This window comes from Trichosurus vulpecula, chromosome 6 (assembly GCF_011100635.1).
Source record: "Trichosurus vulpecula isolate mTriVul1 chromosome 6, mTriVul1.pri, whole genome shotgun sequence".
Classification (NCBI taxonomy): Eukaryota; Metazoa; Chordata; class Mammalia; order Diprotodontia; family Phalangeridae; genus Trichosurus; species Trichosurus vulpecula.
In genome coordinates, this window is record NC_050578.1 from 264,887,995 (window position 1) to 264,906,984 (window position 18,990).

The 18,990-nt window shown below is 37.2% G+C and overlaps 1 protein-coding gene across 1 annotated transcript in view; it reads left to right on the forward strand.

Annotated features, from left to right (window-relative positions):
- The window catches only part of LOC118853908 (vomeronasal type-2 receptor 26-like), a 58,033-nt gene that overhangs the window by 24,817 nt on the left and 14,226 nt on the right, over positions 1-18,990 (forward strand). Inside the window, exon 3 of the mRNA XM_036764147.1 lies at positions 17,598-18,395. Within this exon, the coding sequence (XP_036620042.1) occupies positions 17,598-18,395 (798 nt within the window). The remainder of the gene's footprint in view (positions 1-17,597; positions 18,396-18,990) is intronic.

Sequence of the window (18,990 nt, forward strand, 5' to 3'; positions counted from 1 at the left end):
CAATATCTATAGGGACTAACTTTGATAGACATGGCTTTTCTCATCAATGTAAGGTTCAAAGATAGCTCCAACAGAGTCATGAGGTAAAAAGCTATGCACATCCAGGTAAAGAATTATGGAGTCTGAATGCAGATTGAGGCAAACTCTTCACTCTTTTTAAAAAATTTTCCTGCTTCTTTTTTGGTTTCTTTTCTTCTTTGTCAAGATTCATTCCATTGGTTATAATTATTTTAAAAAAAAACTGGAATATTATGTAAATAACTTCAATGCAAAGGTATATGTAGAACCTATATCAGATTACATGCTGTCTTGGTGGGAGGGGGAGGAGAAGAGGGAGAGAGAGAAAATTTGGCACTCAAAAATTTATGGAACTGAGTATTGTAAACTAAAAATGAAAACTTAATTAAAAGAATTAATAAAATGTGGTTCTTTAAGTATTTCATTTCCTTTCCTGCTAATCTGTGAAATATGCATTTTTGTAAATATTCCTCCATTTCATTTAGATTGTCAGATTTTTTTTTTGGCCTACAGCTGGGCCAAATAGGTCCTGATGATTATTTTAATTTCCTTTTAATTGTTGGTGAAATAACCCCTTTCATTTTTGATACTGGTAATAGGGTTTTCTTCTTTCTTTTTTGAGATCAAATTAACCAAAGTTTTATATGTTTTATTGGTGTGGTTTTTAAAAAATATCTCTTAGTTTTATTTATTAGTTTAATAATTTTCTTAATTTCAATTTTGCTAATCTCTTCTTTCCTTTCATAATTGCTAATTTGGGTTGGGGGACAGAACCAAGAAGGCCACTGGAAAACAGGGACACCTGAAGCTCTCCCCCAGGACCCTCCAAAAACCTATAAAAATGGCTCTGAAAAAATTCTAGAACTGCAGAACACATTAAATTGCAAAGTGAAGCAGGGCTCCAGGCAAGGAGAGCCTGGATGTTCAGTGGGTAAGATCTATCTCATGGAACTGGGAGAAGAGCAGAACAGAGGCCACAGTGGGCTGTACTGGGACCATCCAGACCAGCAGCTGAGCAGAACAGGCCCTAGCACCCTGAATCAGTGAGCTGTGGCAGTTACCAGATGTCTCAATCCACAAACACCAAAGATAACAGAGAAGGTCACTGGGAAAAAAAAAAAAACTTCAGGGACAGAGTGAAAGGAGTTCACAGTTTGGCCAATGCTGCCAGGGCAGCAGGGGTGGTGCAGATACAGAACTACAGCTGCAGTTGGTCTGGCCCCAGGCTCACCTGGTGGGATCAATTAAGTGGTGGATCCAAGTGGGAATGCAGGGCCTGCTGAGATCTGATTTCCTCTCAGGGTTGAAGGTACTCGGGGGAGGAGGTGCACTTGTGTGGCAAAGCTTGCTGTATAGAAAAAACTCTGAAAACAATAGCACAGCTCCTCAAGCAGTCACACACAGAAGAAAAACTCAAGGGTCAAGTAATTGGCTGAGAACATGGCCAGGCAGTGAAAACAGACACAGATTCAGATTTAGACTTTGGAATCTTTCTTTTGTGACAAAGAAGACCAAAAGATACAGTCAGAAGAAGTCAAAAAGCGAAATAGACTACACAAAAAGCCTCCAAGAAAAACTTGAAATCGTCTCATGCCATCAAAGAGCTCAAAAAGGATTTAGAAAAGCAAATTAGAGAAGTAGAGGAGAAATTGGGAATAGAAATGAGAGTGATGTGAGAAAACCATGTAAAATAAGTCAATGACTTTCTAAAAAGGATCCAAAAAACACTGAAGAAAAGAACACTTTAAAAATAGACTAACTCAAGTTGGCAAAAGAGCTCCAAAAAGCCAATGAGGAGAAGAATGCCTTGAAAGGCAGAATTAGCCAAATGGGAAAGGAGGTCCAAAAGACCACTGAAGAAAATACTACCTTAAAAATTAGATTGGGGGCAGCTAGGTGGCGCAGTGAGTAGAGCACCAGCCCTGGAGTCAGGAGGACCTGAGTTCAAATCTGGACTCAGACACTTGACACATGTGCTAGCTGTGTGACCTTGGGCAAGTGACTTAACCCCAATTGCCCTGCCAAAAAGCAAAACAAAACAAAACGCAAAAAAATTACTTTGGAGCAAGTGGAAGCTAGTGACTTGATGAGAAATCAAGATGTTATAAAACAGAACCAAAGAAACCAAAAAGTGGAAGACAATGTGAAATATCTCCTTGGAAAAACCACTGACCTGGAAAATAGATCCAGGGGAGATAATTTAAAAATTATTGGACTACCTGAAAGCCACAATCAAAAACAGAGCCTAGATATCATCTTTCAAGAAATTATCAAGGAGAACTGCTCTGATATTCTAGAGCCAGAAGGTGAAATAGAAATTGAAAGAATCCACAGGATGCCTCCTCAAAAAGACCACAAAAAGAAGAATCCTAGGAATATTGTTGCCAAATTCCAGAGGGCCCAGATCATGCAGAAAAAACTGCAAACAGCCAGAAAGAAACAATTTGAATATTGTGGAAACACAGTCTGATTAACACAAGATCTAGCAGCATCTACAATAAGGGATCAAAGGGCTTGGAATATGATATTCTGGAAGTCAATGGAGCTAGGATTAGAACCAAGAATCACCTACCGAGCAAAACTGAATATCATGCTCCAAGGAAAAATATGGACTTTCAAAAAAAATGGAGGACTTTCAAGCTTCCTCAGTGAAAAGACCAGAGCTAAATAGAAAATTTGACTTTGAAGCACAAAAATCAAGAAAAGCACAAAAAGGTAAACAAGAAAGAGAAATCACGATGGACTTACTAAAGTTGAATTGTTGTGTTTACATTCCTACATGGAAAGATGATGTGGATAATTCATAAAACCTCAGTATTAGAGTAGCTGAAGAGAATAGGTACATATATACATACATAAATTTGTATACACACACAGACACACACAAACACATGCACATATATATGTGTTTGTATATATGCATATATATGTATGTATATATGTGTTTTATATATATATATATATATATGTATATATAGGGCACAGGGTGAGTTGAATATGAAGGGATGATATTTAAAAAAAATAAATCAAATTAAGGTATGAGAGAGGAATATATTGTGAGAGGGAGAAAGGGAGAGACAGAATGGGGTAAATTATCTCAAATAAATATGTCAAGAAAAAGCAGTTCTGTTGGAAGGGAAGAGGGGGTAGGTGAGGGGGAATGAATGAATCTTGCTCTCATCGGATTTGACCAGAGTAGGGAATACCATACACAGTCAATTGTCTATCATACCCCACAGGAAAGAAGGAGGAAGGAGTTAAAAAACTGGGGATGATAGAAGGGAGGGCAGATAGGGGGAGTGGTAATCAAAACCAAGCACTTTCAAAAAGAACAGGGTCAAGGGAGAAAACTGCACAAATTGGGATAGGATAGGATAGTTAGTCTTTCACAACATGAGTATTGTGGAAGGGTTTTACATAATGATACACATGTGGCCTATGTAAAATGTCTTGCCTTGTTAGGGAGGGTGGGTGCAGAGGGAAGGGGGCAGAGAATTTGGAACTCAAAGTTTTAAAAGCAGATGTTCAAAAACACAGTTTTTACATGCAACTGGGAAATAATACATGCAGGCAATGGGGGAAAGAAATCTATCTTATCCCACAAGAAAGTAAGGGAAAAGGGAATGGGGGCTGAGTGGGGTGACATAAGGGAGGGCTGACTGGGGAATGGGGCAATTAGAATATATACCATCTAGGAGTGGGGGGAGGGTAGAAATAGGGAGGAAATTTGTAATTCAAACTCTTGTGAAAATCAATGCTGAAAACTAAAATATTAAATGAATTAATTAATTAAATCTGAATTCCTAATTTGCTACTTAATTGTGGATTTTTGAATTTGTTCTTTTTCTAGCTGTTTTAATTGTGTGCACAGCTATTTGATTTCCTTTTTTTCCTCATTTTTTAGTTGATGTATGCATTTAGAGATATGAAATTTTCATTAAGAATTGCTTTTAATGTGTCCCAGAAGTGTTGGTATGTTGTGTCATTATTGTCACTCTCTTTGATGAAATTGTTGATGTTCCTTTGATTTGTTTCTTGACATACTTATTCTTTAATATTAGATTGTGTTTCCAATTACCTTTTGGTCTATCTTTCCATGGACTTTTATTACACATAATTTTCATTGCAGCATGATCTGAAAAGGATGCATTTAACATTTCTGCCTTTATGCATTTGATTATTGGGTTTTTATAACTTAATACAATTTTTGTGTAGGTGTCATGTACTTCTGAGAAAAAAGGTACATTCCTTTTTTCCAGAGGTCTATCATATCTAACTTTTCTACAACTATATCCACCTCCTTAACTTCTTTTATGTTTCTTCTGTGCTTAGATTTCTTTATTTTTAAGATGGGGAGTTGAGTTGTGTTTCTCCACTATTTTGATTTTGTGTTCTATTTCTTCCTGTAAGTCAATTAACTTCTTCTACAAGAATTTGGATGCTTTAGCACTTGGTACACATGTGTTTACTATGATAGTAATTCATTGTCTCTGGTATGTCTTTGCTCGATGTAGTTTCCTTATCTCTTTTAATTAGATCTATTTTTTTTCCTTTTCCTTTGTCTAAAAGGAGTATCATTATCCTGCTTTTTTTTCATTCATCTGAAGCATATGTATTTAACACAAACTTTTTACCTATACCCTGTATATATCTCCCCGCTTCAAATATGTTTCTTGTAAACAAAATAATGCAGCCTTTGGTTTTTAATCCACTTTTCTATTCATTTCCATTTTATGAGAGAGTTCAGCCCATTCACATACACAGTCATAATTACCAACTGCATATTTCTCTCCATCCTATTTTCCCCCTTTTATATTTTTCTCTTTCCTTTCACCGTTTCCTCACCAGTGTTTTGCTTCTGACCACAGCTTCCTTCAATGTGTCCTCCCTTCTATCATCTTCCCTTTTCATTCCCTTTTCCCTTCCTACTTGCTATCAGTTAAGATAAATTTCTATAGCCAACTGAATGAAACTTTTGTTCCCTATTTGAGCTGAAATCCAATTAGTAAGGTTCAAACAATACTCATGCCCTCCTTTTATCCTCTCTAGTGTAGGAGTTCTTCTGTGGCACTTCATGGGATGCAATTTACCCTTTTCTTCATTCTTCTTTCTTCTCCCAAGACAATCTTTTTCCCCCACATCTTATTTTTAGATCATTACATCAAAGTCAAGTTATACTAACACCCTTGGTCTTTGTATATGATTTCTAACCATCCTAATAAAGACACAGTACTGAAGAGGTAAAATGTATCGTCTTCCCACATAGAGATGTAAGCAGTTTAATCACATTGAATAGCATGTTTTTTTTTCCTGTTTACTACTTTTTTTTGCTTCTCTTGAGTCTTGTATTTGAATATTGAATTTTCAATTCAGCTCTAGTCTTTTCGTCAGAAAAATTTAAAAGTTCAGTATTTCTGGGGGTTGGGGGTGGGGTGGTGCCAAGATTGCAACTGGAAAGCAGGGACTTGCATGAGCTGCCTGCCAGGTCCCTCCAAAGACCTATAAAAAACGTCTCTGAACAAACTTTGGAACTGCAGAACCCACAAAAGAGAAGAAGGAAGAAGGGCTCCATCCCAGGACAGCCTGGATGGTCACTGGGTGAGGTCTAGTGGGAACAGACCTGGGAGAGGAGCCCAGCATGGGTGGTGGCAGGACGAACCAGACCAGGAGTCAGGCAGAACAGGCCCTAGAACCCTGAATCAGTGAGCTGTGGCAGTTAACAGACTTCTCAACCCACAAACACCAAAGACAACAGAGAAGGTTAGTGGGAAAAGCTGTAGGGGTCCAGAATAAAAGGAATTCACAGTTCAGCCACCACCCTGGGAACTGCAGGCGTGATGCAGCTACAGGACTAGAGCTGCAGTTGCTTCCAGCCCCAGGCCCACGTGATGGGAGGAATTAAGTGGCAGATCACAGCAGGAGTGAAAAGCCTCCTTAAGAGCTGAGTCAGGTACAGGTTGGTGTTTTTGGGGGAGGAGGAGTGCTGATGTGGCAGAGCTGGCTGTATAGAAAGAGCTCTGAAAACAACAGCACATCCCCTCAAGCGTGGAACAAAGAACTCTTTACAAGCTGTCATACCCGGACGAAAAACTCAAGGGTCAAGTAAGTTGGCCAGGAACATGGTGAGGGAGTGAAAACGGACTCAGATTCAGTCTCAAACTTTGGAATCTTTCTTTGGTGACAAAGAAGACCAAAACATATACCCATAAGAAGTCGATAAAGTCCAAGAGCCTATATCAAAAGCCTCCAAGAAAATTATGAGCTCAGGAAGAGCTCAAAAAGGATTTGGAAAACCAAATTAGAAAAGTAGAGGAAAAATAGGGAAGAGAAATGAGAGTTATATGGGAAAATTATGAAAAACAAGTCAATGACTTGCTAAAGGAGACCCCCTAAAATATTGAAGAAAATAACACCTTAAAAAATAGACTACCTCAAATGGCAAAAGAGCACCAAATAGTCAATGAGGAGAAGAATGTCTCGAAAGGCAGAATTGGCCAAATGGAAAAGGAGATCCAAAAGACCACTGAAGAAAATACTACCTTATAAATTAGATTGCAGCAAGTGGAAGCCAGTCGCTTTACGAGAAATCAAGCTATTGTAAAAAAGAAGCAAAGGAATGAAAAAGTGGAAGACAATGTGAAATATCTCATTGGAAAAACCACTGACCTGGAAAATAGATCTAGGAGAGATTATATATAAATTATTGGACTACCTGAAAGCCATGACCAAAAAAGGAGCTTAGATATCATCTTTCAAGAAAATATCAAGGAGAACTGCCCTGATATTGTAGAGCCAGAGCGTAAAATAGAAATTGAAAGAATCCACAAGATACCTCTTCAAAAAGATCCCCCCCCCAAAAAAAAAACTCTTAGGAATGATGTCGCCAAATTCCACAGCTCCCAGATCAAGGAGAAAATACTGCAAGCAACCAGAAAGAAACAATTTGAATATTGTGGAAACACAATCAGATTAATACAAGATCAAGTAGCTTCTGCTTTAAGGGATCAAAGGGCTTGGAATATGATATTCCAGAGGTCAATGGGGCTAGGATTAAAATGAAGAATCACCTACCCAGCAAAACTGAGTATAATGCTCCAAGGAAAATACGGACTTTCAATAAAATAGGGAACTTTTAAGCTTTCTCAGTGAAAAGACCAGAGCTGAATAGAAAATTTGACTTTCAAACATAAGAATCAAGACAAGCATGAAAAAGTAGACAAGAAAGAGAAATCACAAGGGACTTACTAAAGTTGAACTGTTTTGTTTACATTCCTACATGGAAGATGGTATGTATGATTCATGAGACCTCAGTAATAGGGTAGCTGAAAGGAGTATGCATATATATATATATATATGTGTGTGTGTGTGTGTGTGTATGTGCGTATGTGTGTGTATGTATGTATATATGTATGTGTATAGATATAGATAGAGGGCACAGGGTGAGTTGAATATGAAGGGATGATATCTAAAAAAATAAAATCAAATTAAGGGATGAGAGAGGAATATATTGAGAGAGTGAGAAAGGGAGAGATAGAGTGGAGTAAATTATGTTGCATAAAAGTGGCAAGACAAAGCAGTTCTGTAGAAGAGAAGAGGGGGAATGAGTGAATCTTGCTCTTATCAGATTTGACTTGGGGAGGGAATAATATACACACTCAATTGGGTATCTTACCCCACAGGAAAGAAGGAGGCAGAACATAAAAGTGGGGCAGGGATGAAAGAAGGGAAGGTAGATAGGGGGAGGAGGTAATTAAAAACAAACATGTTCGAAAAGGGACAGGGTCAAGGGAGAAAATTCAATAAAGGGGGATAGGTCAGGAAGGAGCAAAATTTGGTTAGTCTTTCACAATATGAGTATTGTGGAATGGTTTTACATAATGATCCACATGTGGCCTATGTTGAATTGCTTGCCTTCTTAGGGAGGGTGGGTGGGGAGGGAAGAGGGGAGAGAATTTGGAGCTCAAAGTTTTAGAAACAGGTGTTCAAAAAGAAAAAAAAAAGTTTTTTGCATGCCACTAGGAAATAAGATACACAGGCTATGGGGTGTAAAAATACATCTTGCCCTACAAGAAAGCAAGGGACAGGAAGGGAGTGGGGTCAGAGAAGGGAGGACTGACTTGGTGATGGGGCAACCAGAATATACGCCATCTTGGAGTGGGCAGGAGGGTAGAAATGGGGAGAAAATTCGTAATTCAAACTCTTGTGAAAATCAATGCTGAAAACTAAATATATAAATTAAATTAAATAAATACATTTAAAAAAAGTTCACTATTTCATTTAATACCAATCTTTCCCCAGAAAAATCATGCTCCGTTTCTTGGTTAGTTGATTCGTGTTTGTAATACAAGCTTTTTTAACTTCTCTAATATCATATGTCTTGCTCTCCTAAACTTTAAGGTGGAAGTTGCTAAGTCCTTGCAATCCTGACTGTGACTCCTTAATAGTTGAATTGTTTCTTTCTGGCTGCTTGTTGTATTTTTTCCTTGACATGAAAATTGTGAAATTTGACTAAAGTATTAATCAGACTTTTTTATTTCGTGTTCTCTTTCATGAGGTGATCGGTGGATTCTTTCAGTGACTATTTTACCCTCTGGTTATTCGTTGTCAGAGTAGTTTTCCTTCATAATCTCTTTAAAGATGTTGTCTAGGCTTTTTTTTTTAATCATGACTTTTGGTATCCAAATAATGCCCTGATTCTTATTTTTCCAGGTCAGTTGTTTTTCCAATGAAGTATTTTATATTTTCTAATATTTTTTTCTTTCTTTTGATTTTGCTTGACTGATTCTTGATATCTCATAAAATCATTCACTTCCACTTGAACAATTCTAATTTTCAAGAAATTATATTCTTTTTTAATTAATGTTTTTATTTTTAGTTTGCAACACTCAATTCCACACGATTTTGAGTTCCATATTTTCTTCCCCGCCAGACTCCCTCCTCCCCGAAGATGGGATGGGATCCGATCTGTCTTTTACATATAACTTCTCAATGAACTTATTTATGCAATTTTCAAGTTGTGAAGAAGAACCATGAACAATGAAATGAATCATGGGAAAGAAAAAAAACAAAAAACAAAAAAAAAGAAACAAAAGAATAAAAAAAACAAGGAGAGCAAACAGTTTGCCTCAATCTGCATTACGATTAGTTAGTGCCTGGTTCTTTATCTGGATATAGATAGCTTTCTCCCTCATGAGTCCTTTGGAGGTGTCTTTGAACCTTGTATTGCTATAAAGAGTGAGGTCTATCAAGGTTAGTCATCACAGAATCCATACATCTGTGGTTGTGGATAATGTTCTCCTAGTTCTGCTCCGTTCGCTCAGTATTATATTGTGTAGGTTTTTCTAGGTTATTCTGAAGTCTGTATCTTCCCCATTTCTTATAGCACAGTAGTATTCCATTACCTTCATATACCACAACTTGTTCAACCATTCCCCAATTTAAGGGCATCCCCTTGATTTCCAATTCTTTGCTACTACAAAAAGAGCAGCTATAAGTATTTTTGTACATATGGGTCTTTTTCCCACTTGTGTGATCTCTTTGGGATACAACCTTAGAAATTGTATTGCTGGATCAAAGGGTATGCACACTTTTATAGCCCTTTGGGCATAGTTCCAAATTGCTCTCCAAAGTGGCTGGATCAGTTCATGACTCCACCAGCAATGTAAGAGTTTTCCAATATTCCCACATCCTCTCCAGCATTTATCATTTTCCTGTTTTGTCTTTTTAACCAATCTGACGGGAGAAATGTGGTACCTAAAAGTTGTTTTGGTTTGCATTTCTCTATTCATTAGTGATTTTGAGCATTTTTTCATATGCCTATAGATATCTTTAATTTCTTCCTCTGAAAACTGCCTGGCCATATCCTTTGATCATTTCACAATTGGGGAATGACTTTTATTCCTATAACTTTGGCTCAGTTCCCTAAATATTTTAGAGATGAAGCCTTTATCAAGGACACTAGTTGTAAAGATTTTCTCCAAATTTTCTGCTTCCCTCCTAATCTTTGTTGCATTGCCTTTTTTATACAAAACTTTTCAATTTAACATAATCAAAATTATCTGTTTTGCATTTTGTAATTTTCTCTACCTCTTGTGCCATAAATTCCTTGCTTTCCCATAAACCTGATAGGTAAACTATTCCTTGTGCTCCCAAATTGTTTATAATATCATTCTTTATTCCTAAATCATGAACCCATTTTGACATTATTTTGGTATGTGGTGTAAGGTGTTGGTCTATGCCCAGTTTCTGCCCTACTATCTTTCAATTTCTCAGCAGTTTTTATGAAATAGTGAATTCTTACCCAAAATCTGGCTTCTTTGGGTTTGTCAAAGAGTATATTTCTGTAGTCATTGGCTACTGTGTCTTGTGTAACTAACCCATTCCACTGATCCATGACTCTGTTTCTTAGGCACTACCAGGCAGTTTTGATGACCACTGCTTTATAGCACAGTTTAATATCTGGTATGTCTAGGGTACCTTCCCTAGGATTTTTTTTTCATTAATTCACTAGATACTCTAGACCTCTTGCTCTTCCAGATAAATTTTGTTATTGTTTTATTGAGCTTTGTAAAATATTTTTTTGGTAGTTCGGTTGGTATGGCATTGAATAAATAAATTAATTTAGGTAAAATTGTCATTTTTATTATATTAGCTCAGCCTAAACATGACCAACTGATATTTCTCCATTTATTTAGATCTGACTTTATTTGTGTGAAAAGTGTTTCACAATTGTGTTCATATAGGTCCTGGATTTGTCTTGGCAGATAGATTCCCAAATATTTTATTGTGTCTACAGTAACTTTAAATGGAATTTCTCTTTCCATCTCTTGCTGTTGGGCTTTGTTAGTAATGTAGAGGAATACCGAGGATTTAAGTGGGCTTATTTTATATCCTGCAAAATTACACAATTTGTTTATTATTTCAAGTAGCTTTTTTTACTTGATTCTCTAGGATTCCCTAAGTAAATCATCATATCATCTGCAAAAAGTGATAATTTAGTTTCTTCTTTGTCTGTTCCAATTCCTTCAATTTCTTTTTCTTCTCTTATTGCTACAGCTAACATTTCTAGAACCAAATTGAATAATGGGGGTGATAATGGACATCCTTGTTTTACCCCTGATCTTATTGGGAATGCATCTACCTTATCCCCATTACAAATAATGTTTGTTGATGGTTTTAGGTAAATGCCATTTATAATTTTAAGGAAGGCTCCATTTATTCTTGTCCTTTCTAGTGTTTTTAATAGGAATGGATGTTGTATTTTGTCAAAGGCTTTTTTTTTACTCCTATTGAGATGATCATATGGTTTCTGCTAGTTTTGTTGTTGATATGATCAATTATGCTGATAGTGTTCCTAATATTGAACCAATCTTGCATTCCTGGAAATATCCTTCCTGGTCATAGTGTATTATTCTCGTGATAAATTTTTGCAATCTCTTGGGTAATATTTTATTAAAATTTATTTATTTTCTTCATGGCAGATAGGTGGTGCAGTGTGTACATCCCTGGCCCTGTAGTCAGGAGAACCTGAGGTCAAATCCAGCTTCAGACATTTAACACACTTACTAGCTGTATGACCTTGGGCAAGTCACTTAAGCCCAATTTCTCTGCCTTCCCCACTCCAAAAAAATTCTTCAATTAGCTTTTATAGTTCCTTTTCCATTTTGCCAAATCTCCTTTTAAAGAGCTCTTTTCTTCAGTGCATTTTTTTTTCCTATTTGATCATTCTATTTTTAAAGGAGCTTTTTTCTTCAATTTTTTTCTTCCTTTTCCAAACTATTCCCCATTTTTAAAAACAATTCCCCTGCTTAACTCTCATTTCTTTTCCCAATTTTTCTACCTCTTTTTCTTGATTTTAAAATCCTTTCTGAGCTCTTCTAAAAGGAGTTTTAAGCTTGAGACCAATTCATATTTCCCTTTGAGGCTTCACTTGTAGGCACTGTTGTCCTCTTTCAAGTTTGTATTTTAATCTTCCATGTCAGCAGAATAGCTTTCTTACTGATTTTCAGACTCTTCCTTGGTTTTTTGAGGTTGAGCTCTGTTCCTGGGGTCAGGGAGCACTGTCCCAAGCTATTTATACTTGGGGCCAGGGGGCTGGCTTTTGACTTTCCACACCAGGGCCTCAGGTGTTTGTGACTTGCCTACTGTGTTTTGATGGCCTGGCCTAGTCAAGCTTATTGTGCATGGGTACCATGGCTCACAATTTGTCTTTTTCAACGATACTGGAGGCCTAACAGCTGGCTTGCTGAGCCATGACATACGGGCTTTGGTTGTTCATTTGTGCTGTGGCTAAGATCCTCCTCCTGGTTTGCCCAGACACTGCCTATACTGGGCTGCACTCCCCTTTTACTTAAGGGAAACAAACTTTTTCTCAAATGTTCCTAAGTTACCTTAATGGAAATTTTTTTTTTCCCTTGATCTTTTTGTGGGTTCTGTCAGTCCAGAATCTGTTTAGAGGCTTGATTTAACATTGTTTCAAAGACAAACTCGGCACAGATCAGGCAAATTCCAAGCTTCTCTCCACCATTTATGTTTCATCCATGATTTCACATATTGAGGCAGCCTTCTCTTTGAACAGGGAGCTTAGGAATTGGGCTGTAATATTCCTGGGGATTTTCACTTTGGGGTCTCTTTTAGGGGGTGATTTTTGGATTTGTTCAATTTCCATTTAACTCTCTGTTTCTAGAATTCAGGGAAGTTTTTCTGGATAATTTCTTGAATTACTGTGGACAAGTGTTCTTTTTTTGCTTTTTTTTTATCACGGATTTCATGTAGTCAAATAATTTTTAAATTATCCCTCCTGGATCTATCTTACAGGTGAGTTATTTTTTACAATGAAATAGTTTTCATTTTTATTTCTTGAATTTATTTGATAATTTCTTAAAGTCTCATGACATCATTAGCTTTCCCTTGACCAATTCTATTACTAAAGAACTTTTTTTTCTTTACTGAGCTTTTGTACCACCTTTTCCATTTTGTCAGTTCTAGTGTTAAGGAGTTATTTTCTTCAGTGAATTTCTTTTTTTCCCCTTTCTTCTTGTTTTTATTATTCATTTATTATTTTAGTTTTTAACATTGATTTCCAGAAGATTGTGAGTTACAAATTTCCCCCCCCACCACCATTTCTACCCTCCCTCCCACACCAAGATGGCATATATTCTGATTGCCCCATTCCCCAGTCAGCTCTCCCTTCCCTCACCCCATTCCCTGCCATCCCTTTTCCCATTACTTTCTTGTAGGGAAGGACATGCCCCAATCCCTATAAATTTTTTTCTCAGTTGCATGCAAAAACAACTTTTCATTTTGAGCATATGATTTTAAAGCTTTTAACAAAAGGCAAGTACTTCAACCCAGGTCAAACATGTATGATTATGTAAAACACTTCCACAATACTCATTTTGTGAAAGACTAACTATATTTCCCTCCATCCTATCCTGTCTGCCTTCATTTTTTTATTTACTTTATTTTATTATTATATTATATTATACTATGTTATATCATGTTATATCATATCATATCACATCACATCATATCATCACATCATATCATATGTTATATTATATTACATTATATATATATATTATATTTATATATTATTTATTTTCTCCCTTGACCCTGTCCCTGTTCAAGTGATTCCCTTCGATTACTTCCTCCACCTATCTGCCCTCCCTTCTATCATCACCCCTTTTTGTTCTCCTTCCCCCACTTTCCTGTGGTGTAAGATACACAACTGAGTGTGTATGTTATTCCCTCTTCAAATTAAATTTGATGAGAGCAAGATTAACTGATTCCCACTCACCTGTCCCCTCTTCCCTTCTTATACAACTGCTTTTTCTTGCCACTTTTATGTGACAATTTACCCCACTCTATCTCTCCCTTTCTCCCTCTCTCAATATATTCCTCTCTCATCCCTTAATGTTCATATTCAACTCACCATGTACCCTCTGTCTATATATATATATATATTCCCTTCAACTACTTTAGTACTGAGTAAGGTCTCATGAATTACACACATCATCTTTCCATGTAGGAATGTAAACAAAACAGTTCAACTTTAGTAAGTCTCTTGTGATTTCTCTTTCTTGTTTACTTTTTCATCCTTCTCTTGATTCTTGTGTTTGAAAGTTAAATTTTCTATTCAGCTCTGGTCTTTTTCTTGAGAAAGCTTGAAAACCCTCTATTTTACTGAAAATCCATATTTTTCCTGGGAGCATCATATGCAATTTTTCTGGGTAAGTGATTCTTGGTTTTGAACCTAGCTCCTTTGAGCTCCGGAATATCATATTCCAAGCCCTTCAGTCCCTTAATGTAGAAGCTGCTAGATCTTGTATTATCCTGATTGTGTTTCCAAAATACTCAAATTGTTTCTTTGGCTGCTTGCATTATTTTCTCCTTTACCTGGGAGCTCTGCAATTTGGTGACAATATTCCTAGGAATTTTCTTTTGGGGATATTTTTCAAGAGGCGATTGCTGGATTCTTTCAATTTCTATTTTACACTCTGGTTCTAGAATATCAGACAGATTTCCTTGACAATTTCTTGAAAGATGATGTCTAGGCTCTTTTTTGATCATGGCTTTCAGGTAGCCCAATAATTTTTAAATTGTCTCTCCTGCATGTACTTTCCAGGTCAGTGGTTTTTCCAATGAAATATTTCACATTGTCTTCCATTTTCTCATTCTTTTGCTTCTGTTTTATGATATCTTGATTTCTCATAAAGTCACTAGCTTCCACTTGCTCAAATGTAATTTCTTTTCGGCAGGGCAATTGGGGTTAAGTGACTTGTACGAGGTCATACAGCTAGTCCATGTGTCAAATGTCTGAGGCTGGATTTGAAGTCAGGTCCTCTTGACTCAAGGGCTGGTGCTCTACTCACTGTGCCACCTAGCTGCCTCTATAATCTAATTTTTAAGTTGATATTTTCTTCATTCATCTTTTGGACCTTCTTTTCCATTTGGCTAATTCTGCCCTTTAAGGGTTTCTTCTCCTCATTGGCTTTGTGGACCTTTTTGCCAGTTGAGTTACTCTATTTTTAAGGTATTATTTTTTTCAGTATTTTTTCGGTCTCCTTTAGGAAGTCATTGACTTATTTTTCATGATTTTCTTGCATCACTCTCATTTCTCTTCCCAATTTTTCCTCTAATTTTCTTACTTGATTTTCCAAATGCTATTTGAGCTCTTCCATCACCAGAGACCTATTCATATTTTTTGGAGGCTTTTGATGTAGGCTCTTTGACTTTGTTGACTTCTTCTGGCTTTATGTTTTGATCTTCTTTGTCACCAAAAAATATTCTCGAGTCTGAGCTTGAATTCAGGTCTGTGTCCTTTTTTGCTGCCTGGACATGTTCCTAGCCAAATATTTGACCTTTGGGATTTTTGTCAGGGCATGACTGCTTGTAGGTGTAGATAGTGCTTTGTCCCAAGGTTTAGGGCCTCCACTGCTGTTTTCAGAGCTACTTCTACTCCACTGTCACCACAAGCTCTGTCACTGCAGCACTCCTCCTCCCCCAAGAACTGCCAGCCAGGATTGGAACCCAGATCCAAGCAAGGCTAAGCAAGTTCTGCACTCTGGCATTGGTTTTCACTTGATTCCTCCCACTGTCTGAGCCAGAAACTCTAGAAGCAGCTGACACTGGAGCTCTGGAAGCAGCTGCAGGATCTTCCAATTGTGTACCAGCTCTGCCACCCCCAGGGCTGGGGCTGGACCACTCTCTAACCCCTTCTAGTAGTTTACCCACTAACCTGTTCAGTGGTTAGTGGCATTTGTGGGTTGAGAAGTCTGGTAACTGTCAAAGCTCAATGTATCATGGCCTTAAGGTCTGTTCCAGTTGACTCCCCATATGGTCTGTCCTGGCATACCCACACTGGGCAACCATCCAGGCTCTCCTGGGCTGGAGACCTGCTTCACTCTGACATTCTGTGGGTTCCATAGGTCTATAATTTGTTCAGAGCCATTTTTACAAGTGTTTTTGAGGGATTTGGGGGGCAGCTTAAGCAAGTCCCTGCTTTCCAGCCACCATTTGGCTCCACTCTGTAAGTGCTCCCTTTGCCAACCTGTTTCCTCTTTTTTGTGATTTTCTTGCTTCCCTCTCATTTATTTCTTTCCCAATTTTTTTTCCTTATATCGCTCCTATTTCATTTTCAAAATCCTTTCTGAGTTCCTCAAGGAATTCTTTTTGGCTCCAAAACCAATTTAAAATTTTCCTTTAAATCTTCAAATCTAGCTGTTTTGACATTGTTATCTTTTTCTGTGTTTGGGTTTTAATCTTCCCTGTCACCATAGTAGCTTTCTATAGTCAAGTTTTCCTTTTTTGTATGTATTCATTTTGCATTCATTTTTTAAAATTCTACCTTTATGTTAATGTTGGGCTTTGGTTTTGGCATGCTAGGGCACTGTTTCAAGCTTTCTGTGCTGGGTCTGTAGGACCTGACTGCTGGTCTGTCCTGAGGTTTGGGCCCTTGCTGCTGGCTTGCCTGCATAAGGACTCCTTTTGGCTTGCCTGGAAACCACTTAGGCTTAAGTATTCTCCCCTTTGACCCTAGAGAGAGAGAGACCTTTCTTGACAACTTTCTGAGTTGTTTTGGGTTGGACAATTATTTGACCCATTTCCCTTCTTGGTTCTGCCAACTCTGAACTCATTTTGAGTTATCATTGAGTTTGCCAGTAGGTACTTTATCTCATTCTTAGAAAATCATGGAAGAAGAGTACAACAAAGACACTCTGCAGAAGAAATTTTCTCTTGCCTCCAGGTCAAATCTGAAGACTTAAAGTCTGATACTGGTAGACTTTTTTAGAGGTCAAGAATTTAGCTGCTCAGTGAATATGGAGGAGAGAAACTTTACTTATGTGAAAGAGTTCTTACTAATATGGTAGGGGTAATGTGTAATGCCAAACATAGAAGTTGATTTCAGTGTGAGGAGGTTGACATCTCCCATTTCTGGTTGGGTTTGGCTAGAGAAGTTTTCCTCCTAGAGCAAGCTCTGGGGCACAATTATTGGTATCAGGGAAATATCATTCTCCCTAAAATCATGAGAGGAGTGGACTGGATAAAAGAATTGTTGATTTTTGAGTTAAAAAAGATTTAAAATGAGTTAAAGAGGACATGTAACTCTACTCTAATTAACAGGTTCATAATAGAAGGTACTAAAATGTTCTATTTGAATCAAGATGAAAAAATAAAAACAATGAGTCAATGTTCCAAAGAAGCTGATTTAGTGACAAAGTTAAGAAAAAAGGTCATAATAAGTAGAATTGTCTAAAATAGGAATGGTTTCTTTGGAGGCATCTGAGTTTTCCCTCATTGGAAAGGTTCAAGCAAAGACTGAGTAATTATTTCATGGGTACATTGGAGAAAGAACTATTGGTCAGGTACAATGTTAGAATTTCCTTCTAATTGTTACATCCCATAATAGGGTAAATTTGTGACCTGAAACTATAAATTAAAATTAACAAGCATTTATTCATTACCTGCTCTGTGTAAGTCAATGTCAGTTGCTTGTCAGTTACAATTGTAAAGAAGGAAAAATTCCTACTCTGAAGGAAGTTAAATCACCATCTCAGTCCTCTTTATTTTTCCTTTAGGTTGCCTATGGCCTATATGATCTTCTCCTGACTGATAAGGTCGAGTATCCATATATCTATCAGATGGGCAACAGGGAATCCACTCTTCACCTCGCATTCATCCAACTGATGCTCCATTTTGGCTGGACTTGGGTGGGACTGGTTCTTTCAGATAACATGAAAGGAGAAAATTTCTTCAGTGATCTAAAAGACGAGATGGACAGGAATGGTCTGTGTGTGGCATTTAAAGAAAGAGTCCCTCCAAACTTTAGAGCAGGTGAAGGTTTTCAACTCTCTTCTAGGATCATTGCATCATCATCAAATGTGATTTTTATATATGGAGATACAGACTCCCTTCAAGAATTGTCTACCGTATTGCTTCTTTATGGAATTTATGGGAAGATGTTGATCACCACCTCTTCTTGGGATTTTCCTTTCGACTCTAATTTTGAACTGCTTGCTGATTTTCATGGCACAATACTATTTTCTAAAACCCAGATGGAAATTCCTGGTTTCACAGATTTTTTTAGAAGCCTGAATCCCAGTATGAACCCTGAGGATATTTTCCTAAAGACAATCTGGGAGGCAGTCTTTGATTGTAGACTTTCAGAAAAAAGTCAAGTAGAAATGTTATATTCTTTGTGCCCAGAAGGTGTTTCCTTGTCAGATACAATTTCTATAAATTTTGACAGAATCATGGAACGGAGTTCTAATGTTTACAAAGCAGTGTATTTAGTGGCCCATGCTCTCCATGAAATGCTCCAGTCTGAGGCAAAAGAGATATCAGAACTCAGAAGGAACCCAGATGTTTCTTGGAAGGTAACATTTCTCTCTCACTCCTGGACTTAACATAGAGAACTCACAATTTTCAATTGTTAAATATCTGGTGTATAGATGATGCAGCAGTGACCTGAGACTTCAATACTATCTCTTATTCCCCAATATTTTGTCCTGTCTTTTGTTTTCATTTGTGATTACACTGAATTCTGCATGCAAATAATGAAATTACATCAGACAATATGCATTTATTTTAACTCTGATATACCAACCTTGGTGAAGTTGTTGATGTTCTTCCTTTTAAACATCTTTCTGTGTATTAATCTAGGTGGCGGGAGAGGTTCATTAAATGTTTCAATTTAGGATCTTTATTGTGGCCTAGGTCATGACACTTCAAATACCAAGGTGCTTTGTGGGATTTCTTATTAATCAATTTTATTTTAACTTCTATCAACATATACAGCTGAGCAGAATACTTGATACCTGTATATGTACACTTTCGCTTGAATAATGCATTTTTTTTGAATATAGAGTAACTCGTTCTTGGAAATTTTATCCTAGATATGATGCTTAGTGCTTGATGGAACTAGTTGCTGAGGTAGAAATGTTGGGAAGGTGGGAACATAGGGAGTGATCT